The sequence below is a fragment of the Talpa europaea genome (assembly GCF_964194135.1).
Source record: "Talpa europaea genome assembly, chromosome: 13".
NCBI classification, from domain to species: Eukaryota; Metazoa; Chordata; class Mammalia; order Eulipotyphla; family Talpidae; genus Talpa; species Talpa europaea.
The window spans coordinates 35892432-35917482 of record NC_140080.1 but is presented as its reverse complement, the minus strand read 5'-3'; the positions used below and the strand labels follow the sequence as shown (position 1 = coordinate 35917482).

The 25051-nt window shown below is 43.3% G+C and overlaps 1 protein-coding gene across 1 annotated transcript in view; it reads right to left on the bottom strand.

The window, feature by feature from the left end:
- Positions 1-25051, bottom strand: part of ARHGAP26 (Rho GTPase activating protein 26) — a gene marked incomplete at its 3' end in the record, with an annotated part of 427812 nt that overhangs the window by 318414 nt on the left and 84347 nt on the right. The window contains exons 2-4 of the mRNA XM_084252634.1: positions 8336-8431; positions 6740-6801; positions 1365-1436 (exon numbers count right to left, since the gene is read on the bottom strand). Of these exons, the coding sequence (XP_084108760.1) occupies positions 1365-1436; positions 6740-6801; positions 8336-8431 (230 nt within the window). The remainder of the gene's footprint in view (positions 1-1364; positions 1437-6739; positions 6802-8335; positions 8432-25051) is intronic.

The following is a 25051-nucleotide window of genomic DNA, read 5'->3' as shown; positions in this document are numbered from 1 at the left end:
GGTGCATGTTCAGTCATTGCTGGGTTGGCTCAGTTTTACACAAAATCTTAGGAACAAGACTCCCTTTTAATTATTACAGCTGATCCTTGAGCAATATGGGGCCACTCACACTTGGATTTATTTCTATCCATGGGTTCAGCATTCATAGATTCTACCAACCATGATGTTCAAGAACCAATTAGAAATTCCTTGATCTCTGAAACAAAACCAATGAGCTCCAATTTCTTCATCAATATAAAATGTAAAATTGGTAGGGGAGTGCTATAGAACTGAAAGAAAAATCTTTACTATGGATGGTCCTTCAATCAACAGCTAACCACTCCACTGAACAACCTTGACTGAAGTGCAGGTCATCTTTTTTGGGTCATAAGAACAAGTATACAGAAAGCAGATGCTCTTAGTTGAGAGGAATGGGGACAGAAAATGCTTTGTGACATTTAGCTATCTTTTTCCTACCCAAGGAATGGCTCATAGCCACGTCACAAGTGAGGGACATCCACAATTAGCAAGGGTGGTGTTGCCACAAAACTCCTGCAGATGGCGCAAGGGACTGCAGCTGAATGGCTCACAGTTCTGGAAAACCAGGAAGAGAATCTTGAAAATCTTTTTGCTTTCACTGACTCCAATGAAAACATTTTCTTGCAGGTGGTTTCCAACATTCTACTAATGGTCAAAATGACGGGTTTACAGTGCTTTAGAAAGGTGGAAGATCCCTGGAGTAGCACCTTTCACAAGTGAGCAAGATTCCCCTGGGGGCTCTGAAACACTGGAGTCAGTCAAGTTTTGGCTACAGAGCCTCCAAGTCAGTGACAGCAATGGTGACCTGTGGGTTGAAGCAGTCCTGCGTTCTCAACCTGCACAATAAGTAATGTGTTTTTAAATTATTTGCCAACATTTTAAAAAGCAGAGTATTTCTTATAAAACTGGCTTTTCGGTTTCTCTTGAAAAAAATTAAAGATCTAACAAGAGGGTGCTTTTTCACGTGTGAAAATCAGTTAAGGCTAAGTACCAGCTGCCTCCCTTTCAATTGGGTCTTAGCACCCACAGGCCCCAATCTTGGCTCTGAGTCCTAGACGTCCACAGAAAATGCAGTTCCATAAACACATATACTCAGTGTAGTCACTGTCCAACCACCATACTGCTAACTACCACACAACGAGACCTGGTTTATGCCATTTTACCAGAATGGCTGCTGTGGGGTGGACTGCACAGAGAGTGACAGACACTTGTGAAAAATAGGTGAGCCCGGCTCTGAGCTTATCTGACTTTCTGAAGATAGTGGGCTTAGAGTCTCTAAAGAACATGCCGTTTTTTTTCAGACCTCCAACCCTGAGATCCAGAAACAAGGCTTGTGAAATTCTTACCTTGGCAGCCCCAATCTGCTCCTTCCGAAACTTCTCCAAAGGAGTGATAAGCACCTCACTGGCATTCTCAATCTGATGAAGAAAAGAGGGAGAGTCAGGGAAAGACCCAAAAGCAGTATCGGTAAACACAGTAGTTCTGGTACAAAATGCCTCCATGTCTCAGTATAAAATTTGAATGTCTGTGTCAAGTATTCACAACGCAACCTATTCAGCATTCAAATCATTCCCTTGCCACACATGATTAAGATAGACTCTTGAAAAATAAAAATGAGCACCACTAAAAATATAAGCAACTATGGAAAGCAGAAGCAAATAGTTAAGAGAATTAAATTTCAAGTTTCAGGTAAATTCTTGTAAATGTTCATTCATCCAAATGATATTTAAGTAGATGTATTCAAAGTTGAGATTAAAAAGAAACACCTCTGGACATGTGTGGCATGAAAATCTTCCACATCTGATTTCTTATGCCTTATCAGCACCGGACAGGGACATACGTGCCTCCTGACCACTGTCTGCCTCTCCATTCCTTATACCTCCTCCTGCCCTCAACCACACCATCACCTGAATGCACCTAAATGTACAAAACCTGTCCCACCTTTGGACCTGTGCGATAGGTTGTTCTCTTGATCCTCTGCCCCAAATCCTGGCATGGATGACTCATTACTTACTGTAATTCAGTTTTCGGCTTAAAGGTCCTTTTTAGGAAGGCTTCTCTGACCAGCAATGTAATCCAAAGAAACTTCCCACCACCCCTTACCCAAGTGGTTATTTCAGTGGAATTTAAGACAGCTGAAGTTTTCTGGTTCACCACTACACACACATACACACCACTATCTTATAGCTGCTCACTTTTCCACCACTATCTTCAAAAACAGTAAAGTGCTGCAATAAAAGAGCACTCAAATATTTCTTGAATGACTAAAGGAATGAATGAATGATTTCTGGATTGGCTGCCAACCGTGGAACCATGGACAAAACATTTAACCTCTCTGGACTCTAATTTTCTCATCTGCAAAATGAGCAGGCTGGATTGTTCCAATTCTACAATTCTATGGTCTTTTCTAAGGCAGTGCACTATTTTACAATCCTTCCTTTTAAGTCATTCAATTGTGCTCACTTGTCACTCAAGTAATTATTTCAGGAATTTCATTGCAACAAAGCATTATTTTTCTAAATCACATGCATATCCACTGCAATGAAACCAACAGAGTAAAGGCCAGAAGCCATGGATAGACACAGCAAAGAACTAACTGGCAGGCCACCAAACTTAGCCTTTTTCTCAATTTTGATAGCCTTTATTTTAGAAGAGGGCATTTTAACACTGGAGTGTTGCAACATTATTTGATGTCTTTGATTTTTATTATTTTTTATGTTGCTTAATTGGCTCACTTGTTTAATTAAGTCTTTTCCACAAGTCAACTGTAAGTCTCTGAAGCTCACAATGGTATGCTGACTCCTAAGTCAGTGGTTCTCAGCCATAGGGATTTGTTAGAATCACCTTGGGAACTTAAAAATGTCAATGTCGGGGTCACACTCCAGGTCAATTCAATCATAATTGGAGTCCCTGGTCCCAGACATCAGTCTATTTTAAATGCCCCAAGTTGTTTCCACGGGCATTCGTGGTTGAGAATCCAGTTCTAAGTACATGCTGAATACACAAAAGCACTAACTGTTCACCTGGGAGTTAAGAAACCCAAGTCCTTGTCCCAATCCTACTTGTTATCAGCCTTCATAAGACCTCATGTATCATATCTGTCAAATGAGGGACTGCAGATAATGAGGAGTAAGTCACTGGTTCTCAGATTCCGTGACTGTGATTTTTACTCAGTTCCAAGCACTGCACTGATGTTGGGAATACAGTAACCTATTCCCTGTCCTTTAAAACTTAAATTTACTAAGGGACACAGACACATGCCCTGATTATCAGGACACAATGAGGTCAATGCAGAATCAAAGCCATAAACTGGATAGAAGAGAATACAGTGGACCCTTGAACAACATGGGTTTGAACTGTGAGGAGCCATTTACATACAAATTTTCTTATACAAAATAAACTTAAGAATATCATTAAGTACAGCATATTACTATAAGTGAATTTTTTTTCCTTGTGATTTTCTTAACATTTTCTTTTCTCTAACTTACTTTACTATTAAAATTCAGTATATAATTCATATTATGTACAAAAATGTGTTGTTATTGCTAAGGCTTCACGTGAATAGCAGGCTATTAGTAGTTAAGTTTTGGGGGAATCAAAAGCTATACTCAGATTTCTGACTAAGAGGGGTGCCAACGCCACTATCCCCCTTGTTGTTCAAGGATTAACTCTACAAAGGATGGCCAAATATCTAAGGGATATCTACCCCAGGAAAAGTTTCCCAAATAGGTACAACTTTGCTAAGAGGAGCTGAATTGATGATGAAGCTGTCACAGGGTGAGGAGGTAGGGAAGGGGCTTGTGGTGGCCAGATACTCAGTTGCAGGCAGTGGAAACCCAATTCACTGACATTAATAATAAAATTGCAGAGGCAAGCTGAAAAGTATAATCCAGTCATTGTTCTCTTACCACAGGCCATAGCAATCTGCAGGGTATTCATTGTGATTTGCTCACCACATACCCCCACCCCCAAATACTAACTAGGCCAAGAATCAGACTTAAAAGAATTACTTCCCTTTCTCAGGCACTAGCACATGCACAAACACACAAGCTTTCCCCGCCTCCACCCACCACCAACCCTACCCCAGCCACCACCCTCTCCATTTTGGTTAAAGCACCCAGCAGTGAGCAATCAAGGAAAACTGTCTCTGCAGGGCAGAAAGTAAGATGCCTCTGCCCTTTTAAGCTTTTTTAAGGAAGTCCCACATTCTTTGGTATAATGCAAGCTTGGCTTTGTATCCAGACCATTACCTTTATTAACTATGTGAACTTGGACATTTCATTTGACCTCTGTAAACCTCAATCATCTTCATCTGAACAATGAGGATTATACAACCTCCCAGATCATGTGAGGCTACATAATGTCCTTGTAGGTGCTATGGATTAAAGTGTGCCCCACCACTCATCCCAAAATCAATATGTGGAAGCCCTAACTCCTGCTAAGTAAATTAGACAAGGAGGCTATTAGACTTAGGGGTCTCTAATACCTTAGCAGTAAACATAAATAAGCAAACAAAAGTCCAAGCCTGTAAATGGCTCAAGTTTAAGAAATCAAAACTAAGGGAAACTAGGCTTTCCCAAATAAGACAACATCTCAGTTATCGCTAGTCAAATAACTTCCTTGCTTTGCTTCCACATCTTCTCTATGAAAGTCTTTCCCCTAGCTCCTGTCAGTAAAGTGTTCTAGTCACTTCTGGGTTACTGTCTGATTTGAATCAATTTTTGCTCAAATAAAGTTAAAAATTTAATAGGCTTCAGTTTACCTTTTATACCCCCCAATGGGTAGAGGTCTCATGAATGGAATTAGTGCCCTTATCAAAAAGAGGGCTCCCCTCCCTTTCCCTTCCATGTGAGGACACAGCAAGTACACAGCTATCTGCAAGCCGGGAAGAGGGTCCAAATCAGGAGCTAAGTCAATCAGCACCTAGATCTTGAACTCACCAATCTCCAGAATTATGAGAAATAGATATTTGCTATATCAGCCACCCAGTCTATGGTATTTTTGTTATTGCTGCCCATGATACTGTTACTTATGATATGATACTGTTAATTATGATATGTATATATATTAATTATGATATGTGTGTGTGTATATATATATATATATATATATATATATATATATCTGCCTTTGATTTTTGCCCCAGAGCTCCTGAAATCCCTGTGATTTATAGAGTGATCACAGCACTAGGAACATCTTTTGTCCTAATATTTGATCTTTGGCCCCAGTTCCTGACACAGGGCTTCTGAAAACTTTGTAGTTTCCTGATGATAGGAGTATTTTTGTTCTAATGAGGGCACTTGGGGTGGGCTCCTGGATGGGAACTGGTCACTGGAAAGAACAGGTCATAGTAACAGCTTGGAAGCTTGGAATTTTCAGCTCCCTATTCATTTGAGAAGGGCAAAAGGTTGAAATGGAACTAATGATCAATGGAATCATGCCTATGTGATTATGCCTCCATAAAAGTCCAGGTTGGTGAAGAAGTGGCAGTATTGGCAGAGCAGCATGCCCAGAGAGGGCACAGAAGCTTCATGGCCCTTCCCATAGGCCCTTGCCTCATGCTTCTCTTTCATGTGAATGTTCAACTGTACCTTATATCATATCCTTTTATAATAAACTGGTAAAGTGTGTTTCCCTGAGTCATATGAGTCACTCTAGCAAATTAATTGAAATCAAGGGATGTTGGAACTTTCAATCAATAGTCAGTTCAACTGGCTTCTGTCGTGTGTGAGGGGTGAGGGGAAGACTTGTGGGACTAAGCCCTTAACTTGAAGTTATTTCAGGGCAGAGAGTCAGAACTGAGTTAAATTATAGAACAAGTAATTGTTTGGAAAACTACCACACGTTTGCTGAGCAGAAGTGAAATGTTTCATGTGAGCTGTAAAGATGACTTACAAGAAAAGATGAAACACAGGGGGAATAGCTGAATTTTTCTTTTACTCAGCTGAGCAGACTAAGAAAACAGACTGAGTCTCAAATTATCAGTATTTAGTAAGGAAAGAGAGGAAGAATCCTCAGGAGGGATTCCCTCAGGACTCTGGAGACAAGTCCTCCTGGGGGCAAATCAGCACACAGCACTCAGATCAGGCTTCACTGCTCATATCCTAGAGATATGGGGGAACATGCAAAAGAAATTCCTGTGGATGTAGAATCTCATCTGCTAGTGCTGAACCCCATGCAAATAAACTGTAATAGAAAAGAACATGAAAATGAGCATTTGACTCTTGGTGTGCACAGTGCCTCTGTGAAAAACTTTGTACAGTTACTCTCATCTCCAAGATGAGAGTACTTACTAGGTGCCTACTATATGGCAGACCCTTATCTGGTGCTTCAGAATTAAAAGTGAAGGAGTGACCTCTACCTCCAAGAGCTCTTGGGCAGGTCTAATAAGCAGAGTGGGATACCCTGATTTCCATTCTGCCTGTAGAGAATCTAAGACCCCAAAGTTAACAAGTTCTAAGATTCACCTTGAAGTCATACAGCATAGATATGCACCTTAGAGTGAATGTTTAGGAGAACAATGATGTGGTTCTAAAACTATCCAAGTACACATCTTTTAGCATCCACAAAAGACTTCAAAGATGAGAAGGTGAGGCTTGCCCAAAGCCCAAGGTACATATGTGGCAGAGCCAGGACTCAAACCCAGGGCTTCTGACAACTAATCCCTGGCTCCCTCTACATGACCACTATCTGGGACCCAAAGGAGCACAGCTATACTCACCATCCGTATCCGTTCATCTTCAAGATTCCTGAGAACAGTGGCAAACTCCTGCAAAGACCTTGCTGAAAAAGAGAAGGGGGCCATGAAGTGGAAAGAGAGTAGCAGGCCTTCGATAGCTCTCCAGACACAGCTCTGATGTTAGGGGTTGAAATCCCTCAGCACATGCAGAAACCTAAAGCAACTGCTTTCCAAGGTTCCCCTTATCTTTTAATCACTAACCATTAAGGATAACACAGAAATGCAGGTAATTCCACCTGGCACTCTAGCTAGGGAAGGACTTCCTTAAAGGAAAAGACCTGCCTGTTCCAGAGAGTACCCAGGACTGATGAGATGCTGGCCGGCTCCCAGACCCCAGGCTGGAAGGGGCAGAGTTCCGCCTAGGAGCTGAAGGATTTCCTGCCCAGGATTCGACCTCCTTAACCTTTGTTGCATGGCTGCGTCACAACCCAACCTTTTCTTTGGCACCAGAACTAAACAAACAGTGCTGTTGGCCTCAGAAGCCACAACTCTGGCTTCTCCTGGGTTCCTCCTCCCTGGGTCCTCAAGTCAGTTATTAATACAAAACTGCTTGGAGTACTACGGCCAAACGTGGTCAGTCTCCTTCACCACGGTTATGCTCAGAGGAAACAGACAGTACAAGCAATAACCCTGAGGACACTCAGGACATTTGTGTAACACTGAAATTACACACTGATCATGACAACAATGATGTGTTTTCACTGCTCTCAGCAGTCTCCCAACTTCCTTCGCTCATCTGAGATCTTGGTGTTTTGCATGGCAGCAGGGATTCCGTAAACATCTGATGTCTTAATGTAATATAAATTTCTCAATTCTTGCTCACTTAATGGAGTCAACCAAGATGTCCAATGTAAGGAGAATATGGTGCAACGATTAGATCCTGGCAATGAAAGGTATCTTGACATTGCAAATCCTCTGTGCTCAGTATTGCCTACAGAAGACAGGTGGATGATGGTGAAGAGTGAAGTAGCCAGAGAGGTGATCAATGGGAACCCTACTCTCTGGGAGACATGGGGACCACAATGAATCAGATACTGAGTTCATCCCCTCATCCCTGGGCAGCAGCAACTATAAAGCTCCAGACACCTGCTGCCAGGCCAGAATATAGGGCCAGCTGCTCCGATTCTCCATGAAGCTGGAAAACTTTGGATAAATTCAATTTATATGGTAATTCAATTAAAAATGAATGTCAGAGAAAATAGGGCTGCATTCTGATCTCAGCCCAAGAACTGTCATTTTGCAGCCTCTGAGCTATCTAATTCTTCCTTCATCTACCTGCACTCTGCTTTTCTCTAAGTTTTTATATTGAGGCTATGGGGAAGAAAGTCACAAACTCAGCCAGAAGAATGCCAAAGGCAGGGGGCAGGGAGAGCCCCACCACAAACCTTCAAGCTTGCTCCCGTGGCCGCAGTGTGTCCTGGGCCCCAAATGCTCACATAACTCTGCCTTGCCACTGCTGCTACCGACACTTCTGTATAGGATGCCTAGATACTTCCTCTCCCAGGACACAGGCTTAGCCAGGTCATGGAAAGTTGTGATGAGCAGAACATTTTCATCTTATACAAGGTTACGACTTACCTATACACATTTCATCATCTGTTTCGGCATCACCTATGCATTGAAATTTAAATTCATTTAAGGAATCTGCAAATTTTCTCTTGGCCGAAGACAAATCTAGCAAGAAAAAATACAAAATATAAATTACTAAAACAAACTGATTGTTATACTCTCTGCATTTGTCAGTCCTTCTGCTAATACAGGGCTAGGAGATTTGTTCCTGTACCCAGGCATTCCATTTCTCAGCATGAAAAACACTAAGTTCAAAACAGTAACTATCTGTTAATAACATGAAATACTAATTTGCTTTAGAAGTTATTATTTTTGTTACATTTGTTTTAACACTATGGTCCTATCTCCAATTCCTCAAGCCACACAATGAGTCTTGTCATCACCATGTGACACATGTGGGAATCCACTTGCAAAGGAGGTCAAGAGGGAAGCAGGGTCAGAGCTAACATTAGCATCTATGGCCTTGCAGGTAGGCTCTGCCAGTGACCCTCCATGTGGTCGGTGAAGCTGCTCCCACATCAGACATGTCAGTAACCTTCCTGAGTTCAACTCATACTACAAACTGGCCTTAGGTAAGGAGGTAGAAAACAAAGGGCACAGAACTAACTGTCCCAGCCCAAAGGCACCTGCCCTTCCTCTTCCCTTTCAAGAACACATGAGATCCAAGTTCTCAGAACCCCTCAGTTCCCCTCACAAGCAGAGTGACAATGCCTGACAAATTTCCACCTAAACCATCTCCCTGGATCACCACATTCCCCCATCACCGTGAAAATAAAGCCCTGACAATATTGTTGAGGTTGAGGTAAAAACACACCCCACACATGGTTACCATAAAGTTAGTTCTCGGAGGCCCTTGTCAAATTTAAAAAATAAGCTTTCCTTTAAGACAGTAATAAAAGCCAATAATCCTTCCTGAACCCTCAGCTTCTGTTAAGGGTATAAAACCACCAAGGCACCTTTAAGTGGCCTGACAGACAGGGCTGCTCAGTGCAAATGTGCTTAACTTAATTCCAAATGCAGCCTTCCTGCAGATTAGGCTAATCATTCAAATTACCCTCATACATGTTTCCCTCATTGAAGGGGAAATGGCATTAAGTTCAAATTCCCAGAGGAGGGAAATATGAGGCATAACTGGCAACAAGACCTGGCTTTAATAAGATGCTGGGGGTGGGGGGGAAGGGGAAACTCTGGCCTCAGAGAGCAACATAATCTATTGGAATAAAAGCATCCATGATCCTCAGCTATTTCCTAGTTCTCAGAATTGTCCTTCAAGGTTTGGGGTCATGTTTTTTCCATCTTTTGGCTTTGTTTCCTCTTCACGTACCTGGCAGAGTATCCTGTTCATAAGTGCTAAATAATGTGTGTGTGTGTGTGTGTGTTTTTGGAGGGGATATTGTAAAGAAATCAACTTCCAGTGCTCAGCTTACCAATCCCAATGTTCATTCCAAGTGACGGCTGCCAGTGGCAGCACCAGGCCTATCTGTCCAGCTGTTCTCAAGTCTGGGATTCAGGCCATTGCCTGGATACCAGTGGCTCCAACCCAGGCCCACCCTTCCACAGGCTTGGACCATACAGGTCTCGAGCTGGCTGTGGCTTGTGTAAGGCCCTCTGTCCTACACCAGGAAAGGAAAGTACTTAGAGTAGACCTTAACACAGGAGGGAGCCAACAGCCACCAGTCTCCAATCTCTCCCAGATTCAGCCCCTTTAATGGAACAGGCCTTGGAAAAAATCCAAAGATGTTGGCAGGGGAGTGAGGCAGCTCTTCAACCAGGCTGAGGATATCCCTGAGAACACAAACCACTCGCTGGCAAGTCAAGAAAGAAACAGATGCATCTGAAAGTCAGAACTCTGCAGGAAAGAAAGATACAAGAGGACACAGGCAGGCAGGAGTGAGAAAAGGAGAAACTTTCACTTTCAAAGTGGAAGACAAAGCCCCCCAAGAGTGCCGAAGTGTGTCACGCATAGAATGTGGACATGGCTGCACTCTATCATATTTTAATTAGAATGTTCCCCCAACCAGAACTCACAAAGGCCTGAGCAAAGAGTCAAAACAGGGTTGCTCCTCTGTCCCCTAACAGCCCCCCTGTGCCTCCCCAATAGGGTAACAAAGACTTCAGCTGGACAATCTTCTCAACAAAGTTGAAAAAAGGTGAAATGTAAACCCAGTTTGGGAACGCTCCCAGCACACACCTGAAAAGCTGAGTTGCCAGGGCAGCTGCAATGGGGATCAAGGAGTGGTCACTAATGCACAACGGGCCTTTGTGGGGCCTTTCCACAGGAGTGCCAGGAGCAGGGCAGCTAGCTTATGATCAGAAGAGCCTGACTTTATTGTCCAGTGCTCACAGCACAAACTTGAGAAGCAGTTGCATCTTTATCACAAAGGTGATAAAGAGGCCAGCGCCCCACGGAAGACTGGTTAATGAGTACTGGTATACAGTCAGTACAGGGCTGCAGGCCAGTGAGGACAGGAGGGTGAGAATCCCAATTATTGGAAACCAAAAAGGAACTCACTGTGGGCTTGAATGGCAAATGCTCCAAGGAAATCTTTCCGGGGAGGTTAAGTGGACACCTATTGTTTGCTTGTGCAGGACCCACCCCACCACCCCACCCCTCACCCACTGGTCTCTGAGTAGCATCTCAAGCTTGCTTTGAAGAACCTCATTCTCTCAACCTGTATTGCATAGGGTCCTGGTTATAGGCTAATCAGCCTCAGCCTCAGCCCCAGGCCCTACCCCTGCCCCAGCCCCTTGCCTTCAACCCACACTCACCTGGCTTCTAAGTTCAAGTTTCAGCTCTGCCATTTACCAGAATGTAACTAAATCTGGCTTAGTCAAAGTCTCAGCCACCTCATCTGACAGAAGCTGTTAGTCCTATCTAAACCAAAGAGCTGTTATGAAATCCAGTGAGACCCCCAGTACATTGTAAGTTTCAGCCTTCCTGATACTGTAAGGCCAGGATGGGCTACTAATCCACGAATCCTCCAAAAACGGGACCAAGGGGGAGGTAAGTACCTGTATCAGTCACTCTGAGAAGTTAAAGAACTGACATAAAAACATAGTTTTCAGCTCACAGAGTATTTAAAGACAAACAAAAAGCAAGAACACAGCTCAATTAACTTCTCTGAATTGAAGTGCTTGTAGCACAAGGATCCTCAGGCTGCACCTCACTGGATCAAAATAAACCCATAACTGGGGCCTCTTTGGTGGCGCAAGGGATTAAGTTTCAGCACTATTAAGTTATCGACAGCCATTGCAGCACAAGCTCGATCCCTGGCCAGGGAGCTAACCCACACGGTACAGCAGACCTCTCCTGTCTTGCCCACTGCTCCCCTCAGCAGTGCATTTCAGTCAATCCACCTGTTCTGCTCCCCACTCTATCTCTGGTGAATCCTCTCACCCCCAGAACCTCTAGCCTATACCCCAGCTCTTGTATGCATAAATAAAATAAATCTTTAAAAAAAAGGGGAACACCCCATAAGTCACTGCTTCTTGTCTATTCCAACTCAAAGTTTTGTGACATCTTGTGTAGATGATCACCTTGGATGTTCAGTGACACAGAGATTTCTTTCTGGAGTCTTCACTCTGATACACACAGGAATCTAACATTCCAGTAAGAGGAGAAGAGGAGAAGAAGCTGGTACTGCTGCTGGATGCATGCCGAGCTTCAGGGCACCCTGCTCATATAACCCCACTGTTTCACGTTCAGGCAGTACAGGACACAGCTAGCAGCCAAGCAGAGTCAATAATATTTACTTTGCAGAAACATCTGTTGCTAGAAAGGCAGAATACTGGCCAAAGCAGAGAAAAGTAACTGGCAGTCTCTGGGGAGGACAAGGATCTGCTTTACAGGATAAGTAGGCTCTGCCTCTGACTAAGGAGACATGGAGGTAAGGGATATGGAAGCAGCTAGAAGTCTGGGCCTGAACAGCCTGTTCCCAAAGCCATCTGCTCACTAGGGCACCAGTGAAAGTGCCCCTGTCCTCCGGGAGAAACCATGTTCTGCTTTAGCAGATAAAACAACTTAAGCCAAGAATAATCTTCCTTTTATAAAATGAGGGCTTGTCAGAAATTTTAAAAACAGAATTCTACCTAATTTCACCCAAGTTTTACCAGTAATACCAGTAAAGACATTTTTGTTCCCTCCTTGGGTAAAATTTAACATACATGTGTACATACAAACATACATACGTACATATGGAGATCCACATAGTGAAGGGCTCAAGGTAACCCCACAATTAAATTTATTTTCACTGCATCTATTGCCTTTCGCTAACCTCCATACTTACCAAAATTCATGTAATGACCCTCAGAATTTTTTGCTACTCTGTCACATCTCCCTGGACTTAGAAACCAATTACCATTACTAGAATAATGCAAGTACTTGCAAGAGGGCTGCTGTCTTGGCTGCTTTAACATAAGAATACAACAAGACCATAGGCCTTGTGAGTCTCTCCATTATTCAAAGGCAAATTACCCTTACTCTCTGGCCTCATCACCTTGTATTTGGAGTGATTCTGAAACTATAATGAGTGGCTCCGTGTCATAACACACAGGTGCCCAGGACAAGGTAGCCCTCCGAACCTGTTGTGTGGGTCTGATCAGGCATAGCAACAAGAGTGGGCTCACAAGTGGAGAATCAAAGAATCCCAGTCCGAGGTCCAGAGTGAGAGCTGAAAGACTGCATGCAGCTTTATGCCCAATAAGCCCTGTTCCCAGATAAAACAACACTTTTAAAAACAAAATCTCTCTTCAATCTTATCCTTTCCCAAAAGAGCCAACCAAGGGTCTCTTGCTATATGTCCCCAGTTGAGCAAAGGGCACATTCATTCTGCAACCCAAATGAGTCAGATGCCTGGGCCTCACCCTTGACAGCACGGTCTTCCTACATATACCATGTTCATTCCCAAGTCTGTCCATTTTGCCTCCTAAGCATCTGGATTCTGCATGTTCCTCCCTATTACCATCAGCAATCCTGACAAGCACCCCCTTTACATGAGTAACTGCAATGTATCCTCTATGGTCTCCCCACATTCATTTTTGCTCCTCTAGTCAGTTCTACACCCAGTGGTGTCGGCTCTAATAGTAAACCATGTGAAGACTTCCAGAGCACTGAGAAAAAGGACCAAAGCCTCTCCCAAGGCCTGAGAAGTCCTGCAGGTTCTGGCCTTCTCAAATTCTTCTCTAGCCTCCAGAAACCCCTGCCTCTGCAGTTCCTGGAGTGTGCCCTACTCCTATCAGCCACCATGTGCCTACTCTGCCTGCAGGCCTCAGTTTAACATGCAATAGTTCCTTCCTCCAGGAAGACTTCCTGACTTCTCTAACCAGGCCAAACCCTCCCCTGTTTTCACTCCTTGAGAACTATGTCCCTCTTCTTCATTGCAATTTTCTATTTATGAAGATCATCCTTCAATTAATATTTCCTGAATAGTAAGTTCCATAAGGTGAGGCTCACGCCATGCTTACCAGTTTCCTCAGAACCCAGCATACTGTCAGGCTGAAACAGGCATCAAAAATAATAGAGTGAGGGCCTCCCTGCTGGCACAGGCAGTTGAGCGCAGCGCTGTGAAGCTGTCCACAGCCTCTGCAGTGTGGGTTCGATCCCAGCCTGCCAGCGAGAATCCCACATGGCGAGCAGGCCTCTACTGTCTTGCCCGCTGCTCCCCTCAGCAGTGTACTTTGTCAGTCTTCCTGTTCAGTTCCCCGCTCTATGGCTGGTGAGTCCTCTCACCCTCCTGTGCATCTGGCCTGTACCCCGGCTCTTGTATAAATAAAATAAATCTTAAAAAAAAAAAAATAGAGTGAGAGAGAAAACTACGAACTCCACTAGTTCATTACCATCACTGAAAAGGAGCTTCACAATTCTAAGCCTGACAAGTAAATAAAAGCAGATTAGGTATGTTAGAAGAAACTCTCCAAATTTATGTAAGTCTGACTGGCGCTTGGTATATGCAAGAATGTGCTTACTGTTGTCATAAACCACCTCCCCTAATGTCCTGTTGTCCATTGAAGAAACTGCAACAGAAGAAAGAGCCACCAGCAAGCACATAAAGCACAACCACCCTTACACCAAAGAAACAAACTACAAACATGGCAACTGTGGGCAACAATTACATGTTCTCCTTCTGCCCCAGCATATCCTCAAGCCTGAAGTTAAGACAGATGAAGGCAGAGTTCCCAGAGACCCTTCTCTCTTTTCCTGTATTTGGCTGGGCAAGCTGAGAACACATCCTATCAAAAACTGCTTGCAGACAAGCATTTCCCCCTGCTCAGCATTTCCCCAAGTCCCAATGGGGCTAGATCCATGTGCTTAATTATAAGAAAAGTAAGTGATATACTCTTGCTGAAATTCACTACGCAGCCTGAATTCCTGCATTATATGAGCAAAAGGTAAAAGACCATGTTCAAATATTACAACAAAACAAAATTTCTCATAGCACTCCTTCAGTTTCTGTGACACACAATTTTAACCGTGGCCACTAGGTGGCAATTGACTGCATTAGAGAAGGTACGCCAAGAATCAAGGAGAAAAGACTGGTCTCAAATGCAGTGTCAGGGACAGATCCTGGCTGGCTGGTAAAGACACCCACCCAAGAAGGGAAATATCAGTGGGTACTCCATCAGCAATGGGGGCAGGGCCCTCGCTCTGTGGGTGAAGAATGGTTCTAATATACTCAGAGGACCTGTGTTCATCTTATCCATCCAAGCATGAGACAGAGGGGAAGGATGAAGTTGCGCCAACGTGTCTCTCACATTCTTTCAAATCTGGCTGAAGCAGACTCAGAAAAATCTCTCATCTCACCAGTGGAGGATATGCCTAACAACCATATTCCCCACTACACATTACATAATGTGCATTCTGATTACACATCTCTGTGCTTTTACTGGGGCCATTTCCCCAAAACTGTATTTCCTAAATGAGGCCATAGCCAGCAGTGACCCTGGGGAATTTGTTCTTCCAACCAGAACACCAGGGCAAATGAAATTTTCAGAGTTGATTTTTAAAATGAAATCAGTAGAACAGAGAAAAGTGTGTTACTCTTTTCCTGATGAGGTTTCTAATTCTACTTACATGGAAACGAGGTCACATTAATCTGTATCAAAATAACTATAAATATATTATGGCTTCATTTATTGAGACATACAATGTAACATGTACCTACAAAGTATTTTAAATCACTTCACAAGCATCCTTCTGGGTACATAGTATCACTCCTATTTTGCAGATGGGGAAACAAACTCAAGAGACCTGTCCAAGGTCACACAGTTAACGTACAAGAGATCAGTTCCTTCTAACTACAAAACTCTTAACTACTACACTATATCGCCAAATTTACTCATATATTTGAATAACTGGTATGAGTGTATTCAAAGTAATAAAAAGATGGCGCATGTACATTCCTTATTATTAAGGAGAATACAATTTAGAGTGGCCTAATCTGTATATATGAACTTATAAATGAAGGTAGAAAAAGCTAACACAATCAGAAAGTTGAAAAAAAAATAGCTACTGGGCCTCCCCCGGTGGCGCAGCGGTTGAGCACTGGGCTGCGAAGCTGCCCACAGCCTCTGCAGGGCCAGTTCGATCCCTGGCCGCCAGGAAGGGTTCCACATGTCATGCAGACTTCTCCTGCCGCACCCACTGCTCCCCTCAGCAGTGTGCTTTGGTCCTTCTGCCTGTTCTGCTCCCTGCTCTGGCTCTGGTGAATTCTCTCACCCTCCCGCGCTTCTGACTGTACCCAGTGCTTGCATAAATAAATAAATAAATCTTAAAAAAAAAAAAAGAAATTAAGGACCAATTTAATGATGGTGTATGTCACATAGTGGTGCTAAGCAGATACTTGGTAATCAATGACAGCATTGTTAAGTGAGTTAAGGTAGCATCAGATATATGATAAAACAAGTCCTAAAGGACCCAATCCTAAACTTGTATCACTCAGCCCTGTACAGAGCAGAGTATGGACACAGAGAACTGAAGTACTGCATTTAAAAAACTTTATCTTTTTCTTTCTGGCTTATTTCACTGAAAAAAAAAAAACTGCATTCACATAATACCCCAAGACCTGATAAGATAGTAGGTCAGTGCAGGAAAAACTCCCACAACCAAAACATTGGTCATTTCTTAGTTAAAACAAAGAAATCTATTCTGAGAGGGGTCAGTTAAGTGAATGAACAAAAAAGAAAGGTTATTTCCAGGCTGCTCAAGTACAAACTGCACACGAATAAATCCAGAGAGAGTCAAGGGCAATTCAAAAGAGTATGAATTGCAAGGACTTTGCAAACAGGGTTCAAACTCCACATAGCTATATGACATTGTGCAAATTCCTTAACCTTTCCAAGTGTTAATGTAACTATGAAGATAATGCAGACCTTCCAGGGTTGTGCTGGGAATTAAAAAATTAGAAAAAAAGAGAGCCTGAGAGAGAATCAACAAGAGCAAAATCTTAATTAGCATGAGAATTAAGGAATTTTTGCCTCACTGATTCACCAAACTAATCAAATAATCCCATTCTAGTCAACTGCTAACAACACATTAGAATCCTTCAGGATTTTCCTCAGATGCATAGAAAATCCTAAGGCATCTACAAATTTAAATTTCCTTTCACCCCTAGCAGATGAAAAGAAAAGCAAAAAGAGCCTGGACTAAATAACACTAATTTTTATCTGACCTACAATTCAAAGCAGTTATAGGTTTCTTCTCGACAAGTTTATTAAACTGAAATGGTATCTTTTAAGTGCAATGGGGAAAATCCTTTTTGTCAATTGCCTGGGGAAGGAGGCCACACCCAGATGAAACAGATAAGAAAGAGCCTGCTCACAGGGCCTCCAAGATGAGTAGAATTTATGGGATTCACAGGCCTCAGAAGATGGAGATGTGCTTTACCCCTGAGACAGGCACCAGAGGGCATTAAGAGGAGACCCTTACTTTACAACTATGAACCAGAGACACTCTATGGGGGGTGGAGGGCAGGGAGGGGAGGGATTGGGGTCAAAATAAGGGGGTCGCAATTGTATGGGAATATAAAAATAAAATTCATAATAAAAAAAAAAAAGAGGAGACCCTTAATCAAAGGGTCTGCAAGGAGAGTGTGTCAGCCAAGGACTGGCAAGACCGTTAAGAGCCAGATGGGAAGACGCTAGAAGCAAGGCAGAAAATGGGGAACCTAAGGAAAGTTACTTAACACTCTCAGTCTTAACAGCTCTCATTTGAAAATCAGGAGACTGAACAACTTGATCTTGAAGGTCTTCTCTGGCTCCAAATTCCATTCAAAGTGCTTTTTCTGGGTTAATTTTTTTTAAATGGTGAGGATATAGTGGATATTCCTACAGTGAGGCACACCTCTCTTATTCTCAGACAGTAGTTTCTAAAAATCCAAATGAGAGAACACAGACTCTGTTGGTCTCAGCAAATAACCATAGCAACTAATACCACCACCACCCCCAAATAAACTGTCTTCACAATGATGTGCTGGCTCAATTAGATTAAGAGGGTGACGTGTACCATCTCAAAATTTATGATCATAAATTTATAGTGAAAGCCAAACCTTCTTGGAAGAGGTTTGTAAGCAAAAGAAAGACTTTGCCAATAAAATGAATAAGGAATGGGAGACCAGAAAAACTGAGTAGATGAGGAGCTGAAGCAAGGCTGCTTGTCCCAGATCCAGAAAGCCTGTGCCTCCAGGTAAGAATTCAAAACTTGGTTAAACAGCCACAGATCGAAGTGCCATACTTCTACCAGAGAGTTGAAAAGCAAGTGCCACTTTGCCCTCTTTCTGTCTCTTTCTTATTGCAAAAAAATGAAAGTGAATAGAGCTCCCTCAGAAAAGACGTCATAAAGATTTACCAAAATAACTGGTAAACTTTTAAGTGAAAAAGAAGACAATTGCAAAATAGCAAATTAGGGTTGACAAAGGGCTTCCAGTCCCATAAATTTCCACACAGGTAATCACTAGAAGTAGATCTATCTGTTCCTAGTCTTCAGATCAGAGTTGGAAGTGGGAAGGAAAGGCTTAGTATCCATACCTATAACTTATGTTCTCCCCGCTGCCTCAGACCTGCCTTTTCCTGGGTCTGTGCAATCACATTTGCTCTTGAACAAATGCAGGCAAACAAAAAACTCATTTGAAAAGCAGGAAAATGGAAGCCAAGGCCTGTCACCTGCTTGTAACCCCTGAAGATCTTCTAGCAAAGGACAAAAAATAAACAAACCAAAAGCCAATCCAAAGAATCAAGGCTGAACTTGCTCTTGGCTGTTATTAACTCAGAATGTCAAAGAGAGCAGCACCTGCACGTAAAACAAAAATCAGATGCACCTCCAGTTGTTCTCAGCAATGAATAAATTTGAAGCTAGTCAAGGCAAGATAAGGGATGGTGAGTACATTGGAGGCCCATCACCAGCCAGATAAACCTAGAATGGCAGTCAAGTGCTGAGGCTTTGGGGATAAACTTGCAGGATTCAAACATCCCACACCTCAGCCACCTACAGGGTCTCTGTACTCATTTCTACCTGTGTGAAATGGAGAAGAAAGGAAACTTACCTCCCCGGATTTCTGTGAGAAAGAGAGCACGTTATTTCACAGTGCTAAGTAACAGGCCCAGCCAGCAGTAATCACTCAAAAAACGGTATTAACAGTATAAAGTTTTATAAAATTACTTAATAAACCAAATGCCAGACTTATTTATTTCTGGGTAAGGCGGAGAGAACAGCCACCACTCAGCCTCCTCCCACCCATCATTGAGCCTGCCACCCTGCTGACCTCCCACCATTGTTATGATCTAAACTGAAGCAAAGGACTCTGTGAGCACAGGCTCAGACACTCCGCCCCATTAATACTGCAGGAAGCCAGGGGCTGCTCCTCAGAACCAGATTAAGTTCAATTAAAAAAGGAAAACCTGCCTGTGTCCCCCTGGATTAAATTATCATTTCCTGAAGGGAAAAAAAATGCACCTAGCAAGGCTGAACAGCACCACACCTAATAATATTCTCAGAAATTAGTTTCAGTTTCTTTTATCTCCTGTTTAATGAGTCACTTCCCTGGTGTACCTCAGGAAGCTGTGCTCCCAGGACCAAGCAGAGAGCTCCACGTGGGCATTCGCCCTCCTCCAGAGTTCCCAAGAATGCCCAGTCCCTATCCTACTGTCTCCTCCCCAGCTCTGGCCCCAGGGCAGATAAGATGCTTCAGCTAGTTCTCAAAGTACCCCCTCGCTCCATCACAAAACTGGGAGGAAAGATTACTGTTTCTCCAAATACAGTTAAGTACAACCATTGTGATGAGCTTTCCTAGGGATCCACCCCAGTCACCTAAATGAAACTTCTGAAGCTCAGGCCGAAGAATTTGGGCTCCCAGGTGGTTTTTATGCATGCTAAAGTTTGTGAAGTGCTATTATCTAAACCTTTAGAACATCTAGTGCAAAGTGCCAATAATGGAATCACTCCAGATCACAAAGGTAGAGTTCCAAGAAACAAAGCTGGAACTTCATATTCCTGACAGTGGGTTTACAAATGTTCCCAAAGCAAGCAATTAATGCTCATAGCAGAAGAAATGTAAGTGACAGTAGAGGTGGGAGGAATGAACACCCTAATTCAATTTTAAAACCACAAATCCTGAACCCTGAGTCTTTTTCCAAAAATGTTCTCAATCAGACTTGTAGTCTAAAGCCCACACAAACAGCAAAGAAGCCAGCTCTGTTCAGGGCCTGATGTGCACAGTACCAGCTCATGGTACCTGGAACTGACGAATGGTCTTGGTGCTGACAGCCCAGAAACCTATCGGAATCCAGGCTTCCAAAGAAGTGGCAGCTGTCTTCGGCATCTGGAGAGCCAAGAACTCATGCACTGCAGCCCTGGGCTGGGGCTGTCAATACAGCTTCTTGGCTGAGCTTGCAAATACAAAACCTGACCCAGACTCAAGTGAATTCAGGACGTAGATCCACAGGGCAGCTGAGAAAGGAGCACCTGAGGCTCAGGCTGGCCTCATGGGCCTGTAACCCGTGCAGTCTCACAGGCCATCAGAAGGGCCTGCTGAGTTTAATGCTATCCTGTCAATACCTGAAAACTCTTAACAATTTCATCTTTGAACTTGGGTTTTGTAGGTGACATCCAGGGGACCAGCGGACCGTGGCGTAAGCAGATGTGATACTTACAAGCTGGTCGCTGGTGTCCTCACAGGCACAATGCCTGTGATACCCGGGCAGCACAGGATTCTGGGGACCCATGAGGTATGCAGGTTGAATGAGACTTGAAAGTAGGTATAAGGCAAGTGTGCCATGTCTACAACTGAGTAAGCACCAATGCTCACAGCCTGTAGAGACCATGCTTCTCACTGGAACTGGCCCAAATGCAAAAAGCATTTGGGAACCACAGCATCGGAGAACCACAAAGGTCCTTCCTCCTCATTCTGTCCCTGGAGAAGTTCACAGCTCCCGTGGGGCCCTGGCCAGGATGGAGCCTCCCCTGGCCTTTCGTCATTACTTCCTCATCAGTCACCTGGAGGGACTGTGTCCCTGGGGTGTGCTGGACTCTGGTGAAATGGACACTGGGCAGAGTCCCCAAGGCTCTGGTAAGAACAAAATTAATATGCATAGAAGCTACGAAAAGTGAATTGTACAATTCCAGTGATTCCTTTTACAAGTGAGTTGTTCGCATTTACATTTAAAATTGGCCTTATACAATGTAAAAATGAACAGTAAAATCATACCAAAAATTTAAATTTTAAATTTTTCTTTTTTTTTTAGAGCAACTTTAAATTACAAATAAAAACGCCATGACAAGTCAAAAGAGAGACCATGAAAGAAAAGGCTTTCTATTTAAATACTTTAACAGCACTTATTTCTGCTTATGATTAATAGCCAGCCCCCAGGCTGGACCATATGCAATTGCTTTTCTACTTTCCCCCAACCAGTTCCTTGAAGAAGACCTTTACTCCTACTGTATTATGAACCCAGGCCAATACCCTGTATAGCCTGGACTCTTGGCTGGCCTCCCACGTACTCCCAGGTCCTCTCCTTGACCATGTGTCACTCAGCTGCCCAGAATGACCTTTTCAAAAAGCAGATCTGATCTTCTCACTACCCATTCACACCCTCCAATGTATAACTCTTCCCTTTCATCTCAAGAGAACAACAAATCTACGAAGGCCTACAAAACCTGCCACAACTGTCCAACCTATGGGCCTCAAGTTCCCTCAGGACTCCAGCCTCATTGGCTAACTTTCAAATCCTCAAATGTGCCGAAACTTCTCCAGCCACAAAGTCCAGCCTATAATGTTCCCTCCCCCACCTCTCCACCTGTGACTACAGTCACTCCCTCAGGGAGCACCCTTTCTTTATCCCATCCCACACCCCCTCCCAATGATATGCTCTCACAGGAATTCTTCCTGTGATTTCCCGTCCCATCCCTTTGCATGATATTAATTCTCTTCAATTTTGGGAGTGTTTAATATGTACAACCCCAATAACATTGTAAACTCCTGGCAAGCAATAGTCATGACTGTTTTGTTCATAAAAGGACAGTCACTGCAGTCCTAGCATGTTCTGGAATGAGAACGTAAATCTTTTTAAGAGTTCAGTCAGAAGAGTGACAAACCCTAACATCCTCTTTTTATAGAAGGGGAAAGCTGGATGACAGACATGAAAACCAAACAGTCATGCCATCATTTACCCCATTACACACAGAAAACAATCAGAATCCCATTTCATAGGCTTAGCCTGCAGTCATAATACATACAAACCCTTTTGTTTTCTTCTTCATGCCACAGTATGCCTTTGCTTTCAAGGTGCAACTAATTCTATTTAAAATCATTTGGCCTCTAAGCAAACAATAGAAGAATTTTTATTTGTGTGTCTGGACAGCATATGTAGGTCAGAATTTTAAATATATACTCCAATGACAAATTGTGTCAATTAGTATCATGGAAATGCACAAACCATCCCAATAAATCAGGTATCACTGAAGGGAAACACACACACACACACACACACAGAGGCATGCACACTCGTGTCTCTTACAGCATATTCATTGAGCATTTCCTGAAGAAAGACTTGGATTTTGAAGTTCACCTTAATCAGAAATGCTGTGAATCATATTTGGAAATCTGCCTTTTTAATAAGTTCTCCAGATGATTCTTAAGCTCAAAATGCTTAAGATTCACAGTTATAGGAAGACATTGTTGTGTAGTTTGCTTAAATACCAGGAAACTGGAAGAAGCTACTAACGCTGAACCTGAGAAAGCAAAGACATAAAAAAGGAAAGCAATGTCCTGTAGACCCAGAAAGTCCCTGGCAATACGCCTCCAAGAAAGCAGGAGAAAACTGCTCCCAGAGAAGAGAAGGCTCATGGAAAAACCCTGGGCCATTGTTGGCTAGAGTCATTTATTATTCGTGCTGTTTTTTACTCTTACGACCACTTCCTCCTCTCTCAAGGTGCTCCAGGGACATACCCGCCTTGACATATCCCCTGCTGCAGGAAGAACAGGGTGAGTGTGAGCCAGGGACTGCACATAGCCAGGGCCATCATTCCCAGCCTCACAGCTTCTTTGGGCATCTGAGAAGAATCCTGTACCCAGGAGCCCTCACAAGGCTGAAACTCCAGCGACCACTGGCCCACCATGCCCAACAACCAAGGCTCCCTCCTCCTGTCAACCCAGAAACCTTGAAGAATGAGAAAACCCCAGCACTGCTCCACCAACTTTGGCGTCCCCTCTTGTAGTGGGGTGAATAATGTCCCCAAAATTCCTGTCCCTCTACAACCTCAGAATGTGACCTTATTTGGAAATAGGGTCATTATAGATATAATTAATAAGGTCATACTGGATTAGAATGGGGTCTAAATCCAAATTGCTGATGTCCTTATAAGAAGAGGAGAAGACACAGACACAGGGGGTAGGAGGAAGCAGAGAGTAGAGTGATGCAGCTACTAGCCAAGGACACCAATGAAGATAGGAACAACCAAGGAAAGCCTTTCCGGAAGGCTTCAGAGGCTTCCTGATTTCAGGCATCTACCCTCCAGAAGTGAGAGGGAATACATTTCCTAATTTTATGCAACCTTCTTCGTGATATTTGTTAAAGCAGCCACTACACTCCAATATACTTCCTTTCTTAGGAAACCTGAGCCTTTAAGTTTCATGGCCAGCCAGAATATAGGGGGTTCTGCAACAACAAAAAGAGGGATGTTTGCTCTTCTAAAACTGTAGAAGGCTGGGCCCTGGCCTCATTGAGGGCAGCTCTCTATACTCAGATCATACCGGCATCCTTGCCAATTAGCACCCTCACAGGCCCTCACCCGTCCTGGCCACATTACTATGCTAGATGCCCTCCAGAAATCCCTTCAAGATGCAGCTTCACATACTGGCCCAGGATGGCCCCACTGCGTGCCCATGGCACCTATATTTCTCCCTCTGAGCCTTTCTTCCCACACTTGCTCCATGTGGGCAGCTCCACAAGGACAAAGAACATATCAGTCATGTCCCCTATCAGAGTCTACTGCTTGTCACAGCTCAGTACTTAAAATATCCTTGAGTGTATGAGCAATGAGACAAATAGTTAATGGCATGCACAGCATTCTTCTTCTTCATTGTTTGGCCCAGTTACATGGTCATGTTAATAGTCGACTTCCATGTGACTTGCATAACTGCGGTTGTACTCCTGTTAGATGGTGTCCCACACTATACAGATCACTTGTTTATTCTGTTATTCATTCCAAAAAACTATGTATTGAGCACCTGATAGACTAGTCAATGGAAACACAAAGGTAAGCTGCAAACAGACACAGCCTGTCATTTTATCGCATTACAAATGATATATGTTAGGAGTGGGGGTTAAATTAGAAATTAATAACCTCACATCCAAGCTGGAAAACAATAAAACAATGAGCCTGTCACCCCTGCTAAATTATTTCCTACTCTGATTTCCTGGGCCAAGAACAGCGCCTGGCACTTAATGGGCAATCAAGGAAGCTGGATGGCTAGAGGGTGAATAGATTGAGCAGGGAGGGAGGCAGGGAAGGAAAGGAGGAAAAGTGACTGGTATATAATAGGCCATCAATAATAGGGTACATGGCTGCAGAGATGCATGGCTAGACAGACAGACAGACATATGTATACAGTCCCTAGAACATAACAATCAATTATGCTGGACAGATGGACATTTGGAAGGTGGAAGGTGGATATTTAGAGAAATGTGCACAAAATAGAGTTTAAAAATGAAAAAGATGCCAGTACCTCTGGAACCACTTCATTCCTTCCTAGACCAATCAGCTGCCTCCTAACACCTGGTACAATAACTCTGAATGAATCTGATATCCCACCTCGTCTGTAAACATTTAGTAGAAAATCAGCTTCACCACCACCAACATGCTCTCTGTTTCCCACACCTCCCCTTTATTTCTGTAATGGAGGTTTTAAAAGCCTGTCTTATGCATTGTTCTCCACCACAGAAAGTATTTTACTGCTTTAAAATGTCTGACACTTGGCAAAATGGACACCACTGCCTGGTTGTGTCATTTTTAATTATTATTTTTGTGATGCTTCCTTTAGTGACTTAGGCTTTCTCTGAGGGAAGCAGAGCTGACTCTGAAATTTTCATTGTCACTTATAATAGGGGTGGGTTGGGTTGGAAACCCCACAAGGCTGAAAGAAAAAAGAATCTGGGGGCCCTTCTAACAGTATACCCAGTTAAATCCCCTTACAATGGCAGCCTGTAATAGAGAAAGATTTGTCAATTAAAAAAAAA